Source organism: Ranitomeya variabilis, chromosome 1 (assembly GCF_051348905.1).
Source record: "Ranitomeya variabilis isolate aRanVar5 chromosome 1, aRanVar5.hap1, whole genome shotgun sequence".
In the NCBI taxonomy this organism is placed as follows: Eukaryota; Metazoa; Chordata; class Amphibia; order Anura; family Dendrobatidae; genus Ranitomeya; species Ranitomeya variabilis.
This window is the reverse complement of record NC_135232.1, coordinates 1,023,056,432-1,023,072,234: the sequence shown is the minus strand read 5'-3', so window position 1 is coordinate 1,023,072,234 and position 15,803 is coordinate 1,023,056,432. Positions and strand designations below refer to the sequence as shown.

Genomic DNA, 15,803 nt, shown 5'->3' with positions numbered 1-15,803 from the left:
GGTTCTCACACAGATGTAAAATACAGACACATGAATGAAAATCGTTGGAGCTTTCTGTCACGGAAATACATCTGACACCTTTTCATATGTTCAACTGACCCAGGTCTTATGTTTATGTGCAGATCACATCCATGTTTTGTGAGGACAATGACAACTTCATTCATCCATCAGTAATGGCCACCTAACCTAGTGTGCATCTATCAATGTCTTTAGGTTGGAAATTATCATTCCTTTAATTACTACTTGTTGTGAGTAAAGGAAATATACAGTATTGTTTATTTGTTTTAGGGAGTTACAGAATTTGACATGGAATGTTTCAAAAAATTTGGAAAAATATGGGGGTAAGTGAAAAATGTAACGCATGTGAATGAAAGTGATTAATATATACTGGAAATTCAATTTGTATATAATCTCATCACTGAGGTACACAGCTGAGACTGTTCAACTTTTACTTGATAAATGTAAGCCGTCATCTAGTGCCTATAGTGCCGCTCTCATTATATATCTGAACACTTCTGTTTTATGGTCCAGGTTCTTTGATGGGAGACAGCCGGTGCTGGCAGTAATGGACCCCGCAATCATTAAGTCCATCCTAGTTAAGGATTGCTATACTATATTTACCAACCGAAGGGTGAGTTCAAATCCTGGTATGATATTTTATATTTCTGGTAATTCTTGTTATTTATATTAAATAAAAATTTGCTTCTTTTAGAATTTTGGCCTTAATGGCCCTCTAGAATCGGCAGTGGCAATTGCTGCTGATGATCAATGGAAAAGGATACGGACAGTGTTGTCACCAACCTTCACTAGCGGTAAACTTAAGCAGGTAAAATATGTACCGGTATATAGATCATAATATCTAAAGTATATTACATATACTGCTCACTGGAAGTAGAGTAGGCTCCCAGTTACTGTATCTCAGAAATCTAGGTCCATGACAAAAAAAACGAGTTCTCATGCCAAAATGCTGTTTTTTTCGCACTGCTTTTTTTCTGCAGGTGTCAAAATATTTAATAGCAATCTTCTATGATTATTGCATTTTTGCTGCATTTTTTAATGCGTTACCCCTTTTTATGATGAATTTTGGTGCAGATATGATACGCTTTTAATGTTTTTTTTATTAACACAACACTAGGATTCTGCACTTAAAATATTTGCATTTTTTACATATTTTTTCTCATGATCTCCACAGAAAAAATGCACAGAAAAATTGTATAATTGAATGTTTAAATGTACAGTGGCCATGAGATTTCATTAAATCCCTCCCTCCTTTTGCTTTACTAAACGTATCACATTTTCTGCATAAAACAATGCAGCATTTACACTACATTGGAACATGGCCTAAAATGTCAGAATAAGAATGGACAGTCCATCTATATATATAAGAGGCATCGTGATTACTTGCTAATCCAGCCCCCTGCACAGTAGCTTCGCCCCCACCCCATTACCACACACAATCCCGCCCCCCACCACATTACCACACACAATCCTGCCCCAACTACATTACCACACACAATCTCGCCCCCCCACCACATTACCACACATAATCCCACCCCCCACCACATTACCACACACAATCCCGCCCCCCACCACATTACCACATATAATCCCCCCGCCCACCACATCACCACACATAATCCTGCCCCCCACCCCATTGCCACACATAACCCTGCCCCCACCACATCACCACACATAATCCTGCCCCCCCAACACATTACACTCGCTAATCCCACCCCCTGCACAGTAGCTCCACCTCCACCACATCAGCACACATAATCCCGCCCCTCACCCCATTACCACACACAATCCCGCCCACACCACATTACCACACGCAATCCCGCCCCCCACCACATTACCACACACAATCCGCACCACATCACCACATACAATCCCACCCCCCACCACATCACCACAAATAATCCCGCCAGCCCACCACATCACCACACATAATCCCGCCCCCCCACCACATCACCACACATAATCCCGCCACCAAACACATCACCACGCATAATCCCGCCCCCCAATACATCACCACACATAATCCCACCCGCCCACATCGCCACACATAATCCTGCCCCCCACCACATCACCATGCATAATCCCGCCCCCCAACACCTCACCACGCATAATCCCGCCCCCCACCACATCACCATGCATAATCCCGCCCCCCAACACCTCACCACGCATAATCCCGCCCCCCAACACATCACCACACATAATCTCGCCCCCCAACACATCACCACACATAATCCCGCCCCCCCACCACATCACCACACATAATACCACCCCCCACCACATCACCACACATAATCCCGCCCCCCACCACATCACCACGGATAATCCTGTCCCCCCACCACCTTACCACACATAATCCCGCCCCCACCACATCACCAAACATAATCCCACCCCCACCACACATAATCCCAACCCGCACCACATCACCACACATAATCCCGTCCCCCCACCACACATAATCCCGCCCCCACCTCATCACAACACATAATCCCGCCCCCACCCCATTACCACACATAATCCCGCTCCCCCACCACATCACCACACATAATACCGCCCCCACCACATCACACTCCCTAATCCCGCCATCTGCACAGTAGCTCCACACCCACCACATCACCACACATAATCCCACCCCTCACCCCATTACCACACACAATCCCGTCCCACCACATTACCACACACAATCCCGCCCCCACCACATTACCACACACAATCCCGCCGGCCCACCACATCACCACACATAATCCCGCCACCAAACACATCACCACGCATAATCCCGCCCCCCAATACATCACCACACATAATCCCACCCGCCCACATCACCACACATAATCCTGCCCCCCACCACATCACCATGCATAATCCCGTCCCCCCACCACACATAATCCCGCCCCCCACCCCATTACCACACATTATCCCGCTCCCCCACCACATCACCACATATAATACCGCCCACACCACATCACACTCGCTAATCCCGCCCCCTGGACAGTAGCACCACCCCCACCACATCACCACACATAATCCCACCCCCCAACCCATTACCACACACAATCCCGCCCCCACCACATTACCACACACAATCCCGCCCCCACCACATTACCACACACAACCCCGCCGGCCCACCACATCACCACACATAATCCCGCCTGTTATGACCCCAATGGCAGAGGGTCTCAAAAGTACATACCAAGTCTGCAAACACAAAAAACCAGCTCATAGGGCAGTGGTAACTGGGCTGACCATATATCTAATCCTAGCACCACAAATAGCAGCAGCTGGGGAACGTGCCTACGTTGGTTCTAGACGTCTCGCGCCAGCCGGAGAACTAACTAACCCTAGAAGGGAAAAGATAGACCTTTCTTGCCTCCAGAGAAAAGACCCCAAAAGTTGGGTACAAGCCCCCAAAAAATAATAACAGCGAGGTAAGGAGAAAAGACAAATGTAAGAATGAACTAGATATTTAGCAAAGAGAGGCCCACTGACTAATAGCAGAATATAGTAAGATGACTTATATGGTCAGCAAAAACCCTATCAAAATTTCCACGCTGGATATTCAAGAACCCCCGAACCGTCTAACGGCCCGGGGGGAGAACACCAGCCCCCTAGAGCTTCCAGCAAAATCAGGAATCACATTTAGTACAAGCTGGACAAAAATAAGAGCAAAGCAAAAAAAAACCAAAAAACAAGGAAGCAGGACTTAGCTTAATTTTGCAAGATCCAAGACCAGCAGACAGGAGCAAACAGAAAGGAACTGATTACAACGATGCCAGGCACTGGACTGAGAAACCAGGAAGTTTATACAGCAACACCCCTGGACTAACGACCCAGGTGGGTGCCAAACTGAGGAAAGACAATCCCAGAGTCATATCACTAGTGACCACAAGAGGGAGCCAAAAAAGTCTAATTCACAACAGTACCCCCCCTTTAAGGAGGGGTCACCAAACCCTCACCAAGACCACCAGGGCGATCAGGATGAGCAGCGTGAAAGGCACGAACTAAATCGGCCGCATGCACATCAGAGGCAACCACCCAGGAATTATCCTCCTGACCATAGCCCTTCCACTTGACCAGATACTGAAGCCTCCGCCTGGAGAGACGAGAATCCAAGATCTTCTCCACCACGTACTCCAACTCGCCCTCAACCAACACCGGAGCAGGAGGCTCAACAGAAGGAACCACAGGTACAACGTACCGCCGCAACAAAGATCTATGGAACACGTTGTGAATGGCAAACGACACTGGAAGATCCAAGCGAAAGGACACAGGATTAAGGATTTCCAATATCTTGTAAGGACCGATGAAGCGAGGCTTAAATTTAGGAGAGGAGACCTTCATAGGAACAAATCGAGAAGACAGCCATACCAAATCCCCAACACGAAGTCGGGGACCCACACCGCGGCGGCGGTTGGCAAAACGCTGAGCCTTCTCCTGTGACAACTTCAAGTTGTCCACCACATGATTCCAGATCCGCTGCAACCTATCCACCACGGAATCTACCCCAGGACAGTCAGAAGGCTCCACATGTCCCGAGGAAAAACGAGGATGGAAACCAGAGTTGCAAAAAAATGGCGAAACCAAAGTAGCGGAACTAGCCCGATTATTAAGGGCAAACTCAGCCAACGGCAAGAAGGTCACCCAATCATCCTGATCTGCAGAAACAAAACACCTCAAATAAGCCTCCAGAGTCTGATTAGTTCGCTCCGTTTGTCCATTAGTCTGAGGATGAAAGGCAGACGAAAATGACAAATCAATGCCCATCTTAGCACAAAAGGATCGCCAGAACCTGGAAACAAACTGGGATCCTCTGTCAGACACAATATTCTCAGGAATGCCGTGTAAACGAACCACATTCTGAAAGAACAAAGGAACCAGATCGGAAGAGGAAGGCAGCTTAGGCAAAGATACCAAATGGACCATCTTGGAAAAGCGATCACATACCGCCCAGATGACAGACATGCCCTGAGACACCGGAAGATCTGAAATGAAATCCATGGAAATGTGTGTCCAAGGCCTCTTCGGGACAGGCAAGGGCAAGAGCAACCCGCTGGCACGAGAACAGCAAGGCTTAGCTCGAGCACGTCCCACAGGACTGCACAAATGACCGCACATCCCGTGACAAGGAAGGCCACCAAAAGGACCTAGCCACCAGATCTCTGGTGCCAAAAATTCCCGGATGCCCTGCCAACACCGAGGAATGAACCTCGGAAATGACTCTGCTGGTCCACTTATCAGGAACAAACAGTCTGTCAGGTGGACAAGAGTCAGGTCTACCAGCCTGAAATCTCTGCAACACACGTCGCAAATCCGGAGAAATGGCTGACAGGATAACTCCCTCTTTGAGAATACCAACTGGTTCTGCGACTCCAGGAGAGTCAGGCACAAAGCTCCTTGTAAGAGCATCAGCCTTCACATTCTTTGAACCTGGTAAATACGAGACCACAAAGTCAAAACGGGAGAAAAACAATGACCAGCGGGCCTGTCTAGGATTCAGGCGTTTAGCAGACTCAAGATACATCAGATTTTTGTGATCAGTCAAGACCACCACACGATGCTTAGCACCCTCGAGCCAATGACGCCACTCCTCAAATGCCCACTTCATGGCTAACAACTCCCGATTGCCAACATCATAATTCCGCTCAGCAGGCGAAAACTTCCTAGAGAAAAAAGCACATGGTCGCATTACAGAGCAACCAGGGCCTCTCTGCGACAAAACGGCCCCTGCCCCAATCTCAGAAGCATCCACTTCAACCTGAAAGGGAAGTGAGACATCAGGCTGGCACAAAACAGGCGCCGAAGTAAACCGGTGCTTCAACTCTTGAAAGGCTTCCACGGCTGCAGGAGCCCAGTTAGCAACATCAGAACCTTTCTTGGTCATATCCGTCAAAGGTTTAACAACGCTAGAAAAATTAGCGATAAAACGACGGTAGAAGTTAGCAAAACCCAAGAACTTCTGAAGACTCTTACTGACGTGGGTTGAGTCCAATCATGAATAGCTTGGACTTTGACTGGGTCCATCTCCACCGCAGAAGGGGAAAAAATAAAACCCAAAAAGGGAACCTTCTGTACTCCAAAGAGACACTTTGAGCCCTTAACAAACAAAGCATTCTCACGCAAAACCTGAAACACCATCCTGACCTGCTCAACATGCGAGTCCCAATCATCAGAAAAAAACAGAATATCATCCAGATAAACAATCATAAATTTATCCAGATACTTCCAGAAAATATCATGCATAAAGGACTGAAACACTGAAGGAGCATTAGAGAGCCCGAAAGGCATCACCAAGTACTCAAAATGACCTTCGGGCGTATTAAATGCAGTTTTCCATTCATCTCCTTGCTTAATGCGCACAAGGTTGTACGCACCACGAAGATCTATCTTGGTGAACCACTTGGCACCTTTAATCCGGGCAAACAAGTCCGACAACAGAGGCCTGGCATACTGTTATGACCCCAATGGCAGAGGGTCTCAAAAGTACATACCAAGTCTGCAAACACAAAAAACCAGCTCATAGGGCAGTGGTAACTGGGCTGACCATATATCTAATCCTAGCACCACAAATAGCAGCAGCCGGGGAACGTGCCTACGTTGGTTCTAGACGTCTCGCGCCAGCCGGAGAACTAACTAACCCTAGAAGGGAAAAGATAGACCTTTCTTGCCTCCAGAGAAAAGACCCCAAAAGTTGGATACAAGCCCCCAACAAATAATAACGGTGAGGTAAGGAGAAAAGACAAACGTAAGAATGAACTAGATATTTAGCAAAGAGAGGCCCACTGACTAATAGCAGAATATAGTAAGATGACTTATATGGTCAGCAAAAACCCTATCAAAATTTCCACACTGGATATTCAAGAACCCCAGAACCGTCTAACGGCCCGGGGGGAGAACACCAGCCCCCTAGAGCTTCCAGCAAAATCAGGAATCACATTTAGTACAAGCTGGACAAAAATAAGAGCAAAGCAAAAAAAAACCAAAAAACAAGGAAGCAGGACTTAGCTTAATTTTGCAAGATCCAAGACCAGCAGACAGGAGCAAACAGAAAAGAACTGATTACAACGATGCCAGGCACTGGACTGAGAAACCAGGAAGTTTATATAGCAACACCCCTGGACTAACGACCCAGGTGGGTGCCAAACTGAGGAAAGACAATCCCAGAGTCATATCACTAGTGACCACAAGAGGGAGCCAAAAAAGTCTAATTCACAACACCCGCCCCCACCACATCACCACACATAAACCCACCCCCACCACAGATAATCCCACCCCCCACCACATCACCACACATAATCCCGTCCCCACACCACACATAATCCCGCCCCCCCACCACATCACCACACACAATCCCGCCCCCCACCACATCACCACACATAATCCCGCCCCCATGCCACATCACCACACATAAACCCACCCCCACCACAGATAATCCCACCCCCCATCACATCATCACACATAATCCTGTCCCCCCACCACACATAATCCCGCCCCCCACCACATCACCACACATAATCCCGCCCCCACCACATCACCACACATAATCCCGCCCCCACGCCACATTACCACACATAATTTGGCCCCCCACCACATCACCACACATAATCCTGCTCCCCCACCACATTATCACACATACTCCCGCCCCCACCACATTACCACACATAATCCCGCCCCCCCACATTACCACACATAATCCTGCCCCCCACCACATTATCACACATAATCCCGCCCCCCACCACATTACCACAGATAATCCCGCCCCACCACATTACCACACATAATCCCACCTTCCACCACATTACCACACATAATGCCGCCCCCACATCACCACACATAATGTCGCCCCCACCACATCACCACACAGAATTCTGACCCCCACCACATTACCACAGATAATCCCGCCCCACACCACATTACCACACATAATCCCGCCCCCACCACATTACCACACATAATCCCGCCACAACCACATCACGACACATATTCCCGCCCCCCCACCACACATAATCCTGCCCCCACCACATCACCACACATAATCCCGCCCCCCACCACATCACAACACATAATCCCGCCCCCACCACATTACCACAGATAATCCCACCCCCCACGACATTATCACACATAATCCCACCCCCCACCACATCACTACACATAATCCCACCCCCCACCGCATTATTACACATAATCCTGCCCCCACACCGCATTACCACACATAATCCCGCCCCCCAACACACATAATCCCACCCTCCACCAAATCACCACACATAATCCTGTCCCCCCACCAAACACAATCCCGCCCCCCACCTCGTCACCACACATAATCTCGCCCCCCCACCACATCACCACACATAATCCCGACCCCCACCACATTACCACACAAAATCCCGCCCCCCCACCACATTACCACACATAATCCCGCCCCCCCACCACATTATCACACACAATTCCCGCCCGCCCACCACATCACCACACGTAATCCCACCCCCCACCCCATTACCACACATAACCCTGCCCCCACCACCTCACCACACATAATCTTGTCCCCCAACACATTACACTCGCTAATCCCGCACAGTAGCTCCACCCCACCAAATCAGCACACATAATCCTGCCCCCCCACCCCATTACCACACAGAATCCTGCCCCCACCACATTGCCACACACAATCCCGCCCCCCACCACATTACCACACACAATCCGCACCACATCACCACACACAATCCCACCCACCACATCACCAGAAATAATCCCGCCGGCCCACCACATCACCACACATAATCCCGCCCCCCCACCACATCACCACACATAATCCCGCCCCCCACCACATCACCATGCATAATCCCGCCCCCCAACACATCACCACGCATAATCCCGCCCCCCAACACATCACCACACATAATCCTGCCCCCCAACACATCACCACACATAATCCGGCCCCCCCCCACATCACCACACATAATCCCGCTCCCCCACCACATCACCACACATAATCCCGCCCCCACCACATCACCACACAAAATCCCACCCCCCACCACATCACCACACATAATCCCACCCCCCACCACATCGCCACAGATAATCCCGTCCCCCCACCACATTACCACACATAATCCCGCCCCCACCACATCACCACACATAATCTCACCCCCCACCACACATAATCCCACCCCCACCACATCACCACACATAATCCCGTCCCCCCACCACACATAATCCCGCCCCCACCTCATCACCACACATAATCTTGCCCCCCACCCCATTACCACACATAATCCCACCACACCACCCCATTATCACAGATAATCCCGCCCCCACCCCATTACCACACATAATCACACTCCCCCACCACATCACCACACATAATCCCACCCCCCACCCCATTACCACACATAACCCCGCCCCCACCACATCACCACACATAATCCTGCCCCCCAACACATTACACTCTCTAATCCCGCCCCCTGCACAGTAGCTCCACCCCACCAAATCAACACACATAATCCCGCCCCCCACCACATTACCACACACAATACCGCCCCCCACCACATTACCACACACAATCCGCACCACATCACCACACACAATCCCACCCACCACATCACCAGAATTAATCCCGCCGGCCCACCACATCACCACACATAATCCCGCCCCCCCACCACATCACCACACATAATCCCGCCTCCCCACCACATCACCACACATAATCCCGCCCCCACCCCATCACCATGCATAATCCCGCCCCCCAACACATCACCACGCATAATCCCGCCCCCCAACACATCACCACACATAATCCTGCCCCCACCACATCACCACACAAAAACCCACCCCCCACCACATCACCACACATAATACCGCTCCCCCACCACATCACCACACATAATCCCGCCCCCACCACATCACCACACAAAAACCCACCCCCCACCACATCACCACACATAATCCCACCCCCCACCACATCACCACAGATAATCCCGTCCCCCGTCCCACCACATAATCCCGCCCCCACCTCATCACCACACATAATCTTGCCCCCCACCCCATTACCACACATAATCCCACCACACCACCCCATTATCACAGATAATCCCGCCCCCCACCCCATTACCACACATAATCACACTCCCCCACCACATCACCACACATAATCCCACCCCCCACCCCATTACCACACATAACCCCGCCCCCACCACATCACCACACATAATCCTGCCCCCCAACACATTACACTCTCTAATCCTGCCCCCTGCACAGTAGCTCCACCCCACCAAATCAACACACATAATCCCACCCCCCACCACATTACCACACACAATACCGCCCCCCACCACATTACCACACACAATCCGCACCACATCACCACACACAATCCCACCCACCACATCACCAGAATTAATCCCGCCGGCCCACCACATCACCACACATAATCCCGCCCCCCCACCACATCACCACACATAATCCCACCTCCCCACCACATCACCACACATAATCCCGCCCCCACCCCATCACCATGCATAATCCCGCCCCCCAACACATCACCACGCATAATCCTGCCCCCCAACACATCACCACACATAATCCTGCCCCCACCACATCACCACACAAAAACCCACCCCCCACCACATCACCACACATAATACCGCTCCCCCACCACATCACCACACATAATCCCGCCCCCACCACATCACCACACAAAAACCCACCCCCCACCACATCACCACACATAATCCCACCCCCCACCACATCACCACAGATAATCCCGTCCCCCCACCACATTACCACACATAATCCCGCCCCCACCACATCACCACACATAATCCCGCAGGCCCACCACATCACCACAAATAATCCCGCCGACCCACCACATCACCACACATAATCCCACCCCCCACCACATTACCACATATAATCCCACCACCAAACACATCACCACGCATAATCGCACCCCGCCACAGATAATCCCACCCCCCACCACATCACCACACATAATCCCGTCCCCCCACCACACATAATCCCGCCCCCCGCCACATCACCACACATAATCCCGCCCCCCACCACATCACCACACATACGCCCCCCCACCACCACATTATCACACCTAATCCCGTCCCCCCACCACATTACCACACATAATCCCGCCCCCCCACCACATTACCACACATAATCCTGCCCCCACCACATTATCACACATAATCCCGCACCCCACCACATTACCACAGATAATCCCGCCTCACCACCACATTACCACACATAATCCCGCCTTCCACCACATTACCACACAAAATCCCGCCCCCACATCACCACACATAATCCCGCCCCCCACCACATCACCACACAGAATCCCGCCCCCCACCACATCACCACACATAATCCCGCCCCCCACCACATCACCACACATAATCCCGCTCCCACCACATTACCACAGATAATCCCGCCCCCCACATTATCACAGATAATCCCGCCCCACCACCACATTACCACACATAATCCCGCCCCCCACCACATTACCACACATAATCCCGCCCCAACCACATCACCACACATAATCCCGCCCCCACCACACATAATCCCGCCCCCACCACATCACCACACATAATCCCGCCCCCCACATCACCACACATAATCCCGCCCCCCACCCCATTACCACAGATAATCCCACCCCCCACCACATCACCACACATAATCCCGCCCCTTCACCACACATAATCCCGCCCCCCACCACATTACCACAGATAATCCCGCCCCCACCACATTACCACACATAATCCCGCCTACCCACCACATTACCACAGATAATCCCATCCCCCTACCACATCACCACACATAATCCCGCCCCCCACTTCATTACCACAGATAATCCGGCCCCCCACCACATTACCACACATAATCCCGCCCTCACCACATTACCACACATAATCCCACCCCCCACCACATCACCATACATAATCCCGCCCCCCACAACATTACCACAGATAATCCCGCCCCCCACCACATCACCACACACAATCCCGCCCGCACCACATTATCACACATTATCCGGCCCCCCACCACATTACCACACATAATCCTGCCCCTCCATCACACAACCACACATAATCCCGCCCCCCACAACATTACCACACATAATCCCGCCCCCCACCACATCACCACACATAATCTTGCCCCCCACGACATTACCACAGTTAATTCTGCCCCCCCACCACATCACCACACATAATCCCGCCTCCCCACCACATCACCACACATAATCCCGCCCCCCCACCACATCACCACACATAATCCGGCCCCCCACCACATCACCACAGATAATCCCGCCCCCCACCGCATTACCAGAGATAATCTCGCCCCCACCACATCACCACACATAATCCCGTCCCCCACCACATTACCACACATAATCCCGCCCCCCACCACATATAATCCCGCTCCCCCACATTACCACACGAGGCTCCATCCCTACACATTACCACACGAGGCTCTGTCCCCACACATTACCACACGATGCTCCGTCCACACACATTACCACACGAGTCTCCGTCCACACACATTACCACACGAGGCTCTGTCCCCCACACATTACCGCACGAGGCTCAGCCCCCCACATTACCACATGAGGCTCCGTCCCCGCACATTACCACACGAAGCTACGTCCCCACACATTACCACACGAGACTCCGTTCCCCCACATTACCACATGAGGCTCCGTCCCCGCACATTACCACACGAGGCTCCGTCCCCACACATTACGACACGAGGCTGCGTCCCCGCAAATTACCACACGAGGCTCCGTCCTCACACATTACCACACGAGGCTCCATCCCTCCACATTACCACACAAGGCTCCATCCCCCCACATTACTACACAAGGCTCCGTCCCCACACATTACCACACGAGGCTCCGTCCCCCCACATTACCACACGAGGCTCCGTCCCCACACATTACCACACGAGGCTCCGTCCCCACACATTACCACACGAGGCTCTGTCACCACACATTACCACACGAGGCTGCGTCCCCACACATTACCACACAAAGCTCCTCCCCCCACATTACCACACACAGCACTTCCTTTCTATGTAATTCAACCACTTCAACCAAGGTAAACGTACATTTAATTGCATAATCACCAGCAGCGTTAATTAGATAGCAATGAGCATGCCGAGCGTTAGCTGGCTGGAAACAGCTAGTTCCCTATATTTACCAACATGCTACTTCATCTACTTCATTTTACCTCGCATACTAATCACTCTGAAGGATGCTGCATCCTTACATAAGAACTAATATATGAACAGCAGTTTTGCTGAAAACATAGAGTTCTCCTACCCATTTCCATAAATTCATCAAATTTATTGTCAATCCCTACTGCCTGCTCTTACATATGCACTGCTCAAAAAAATAAAGGGAACACTTAAACAACAGAATATAACTCCAAGTAAATCAAACTTCTGTGAATCAAACTGTCCACTTAGGAAGCAACACTGTTTGACAATCAATTTCACATGCTGTTGTGCACAGGGCCGTATTTAGAGTTTCTGCTGCCCTAGGCACTTTTCGTGCTGCCTCCCCCATTGGCGAGTATGACTAATGCAGACACTATCGGCAGTGACTTAGGCTACTTTCACATCAGCGATTTTTGACATTTGCGGCAGATCCGTTACGGATGCGGAAAAACTGCTGGATCACTTATGGCAACACTGTCTTCGGCCTCATTCATTCCCTATGCGACTTGCTGCACTTGCGGTTTTGCTGCGATCCGGCAAATACGGTACTTGCAGCATCAGGAAAAAAAAATGCTGCTAGCAGTGTTTTTTTTTGTCTCACCTCAAGTGCCGCACATGTCCGCAAGTCCCATAGGGAATGAATGAGGCTGAACGCAGAGTTGCCGGCTCTTAAGTGATATGTTACGCAACAGATGCGGAAAAACTGCAGTATCTGCTGCGAACTGAGAAAATCGCTGATGTGAAAGTAGACTTAGCAAACCTTTCCATTAGTTGTCATGTGAGAATCTGGTGGATCTCATACACCGTACATGGTCAGTTGATTCTGCCACGATTGCCAGGTTTGGCTGACAGATTTTTAAGGGGAATCTGTCAGTCGATTCATACTACCAAAACCACGGGCAGCATCAGTCAGACTGCAAACAGGGAAGTTTATCTCTGCAATGCTCGGATGTTTCAGATAGAATAGTTTGAAGAGTTGGATGGGTAATTTAGTGAGAGAACAGACTAATCTGTTGCTATCATCTGTGGGCTTCTCACTCCATGTCTCTAGATCAGGGGTGGGCAATTTATTTTCCCGAGGGGGCCAGATGAAAGACCATGACTGTTGTGGAGGCCGAACCAATAGCATGAAACTAATTCTACTCAATATTAATTAATATTAATTGTATCACTTAATATTGAGCAGAATTAAGTATGCTGACACCCCCTATATATCTTTAAACCCCCCACAGCCTCTTATATACAGCATGAGCCCCACACAGCCTCCCCATATACACTGCATGAGCCCCACACAGCCTCCCCATATACAGCATGAGCCCCACACAGCCCCCTATATACTGCATGATCCCACACAGCCTCCCTATATACAGCATGAGCCCCACACAGCCTCCCCATATACAGCATGAGCCCCACACAGCCTCCCCATATACAGCATGAGACCAGCCTCTCATCTCCTCTCCTCAGCAGCCTCCCCTCTCCAGCCTCTCATCCCCTCTCCTCAGCAGCCTCTCATATCCTCCCCTTAGCAGCCTCCCCTCTCCTCACCTCAGCAGCCTCTCATATCCTCCCCTTAGCAGCCTCCCCTCTCCTCAGCAGCCTCTCATCTCCTCACCAGCCTCTCATCTCCTCAGCAGCCTCCCCTCAGCAGCCTCTCATCTCCTCTCCCCAGCAGCCTCCCCTCACCAGCCTCTCATCTCCTCTCCTCACCAGCCTCTCATATCCTCCCCTTAGCAGCCTCCCCTCTCCTCACTCACATTAGCAGACTCTCATCTCCTCACAAGCCTCTCATCCCCTCAGCAGCCTCCCCTCACCAGCCTCTCATCTCCTCTCCTCAGCAGCCTCTCATATCCTCCCCTTAGCAGCCTCCCCTCTCCTCCCCTCAGCAGCCTCTCATCTCCTCACCAGCCTCTCATCTCTTCAGCAGCCTCCCCTCTCCTCAGCAGCCTCCCCTCACCAGCCTCTCATCTCCTTTCCTCAGCAGCCTCCCCTCACCAGCCTCTCATCTCCTCTCCTCACCAGCCTCTCATATCCTCCCCTTAGCAGCCTCCCCTCTCCTCACTCACATCAGCAGCCTCTCATCTCCTCACCAGCCTTTCATCTCCTCTCCTCAGCAGCCTCTCATCTCCTCCCCTTAGCAGCCTCCCCTCTCCTCACCTCAGCAGCCTCTCATATCCTCCCCTTAGCAGCCTTCCCTGTCCTCACCTCAGCAGCCTCTCATCTCCTCTCATCAGCAGCCTCCCCTCTCCTCAGCAGCCTCCCCTCACCAGCCTCTCATCTCCTCTCCTTAGCAGCCTCCACTCACCAGCCTCTCATCTCCTCTCCTCAGCAGCCTCCCCTCACCAGCCTCTCATCTCCTCTCCTCAGCAGCCTCTCATATCCTCCCCTTAGCAGCCTCACCTCTCCTCACCTCAGCAGCCTCTCATATCCTCCCCTTAGCAGCATCCCCACTCCTCACCTCAGCAGCCTCTCATCTCCTCACCAACCTCTCATCTCCTCTCCTCAGCAGCCTCCCCTCTCCTCAGCAGCCTCCCCTCACCAGCCTCTCATCTCCTCTCCTCAGCAGCCTCCACTCA

At 51.3% G+C, this 15,803-nt stretch overlaps 1 protein-coding gene across 1 annotated transcript in view; it reads left to right on the top strand.

Annotated features, from left to right (window-relative positions):
* LOC143793009 (cytochrome P450 3A24-like) overlaps positions 1-15,803 on the top strand; it is a 186,093-nt gene that overhangs the window by 12,512 nt on the left and 157,778 nt on the right. Inside the window, exons 3-5 of the mRNA XM_077279562.1 lie at positions 289-341; positions 532-631; positions 713-826. Of these exons, the coding sequence (XP_077135677.1) occupies positions 289-341; positions 532-631; positions 713-826 (267 nt within the window). The remainder of the gene's footprint in view (positions 1-288; positions 342-531; positions 632-712; positions 827-15,803) is intronic.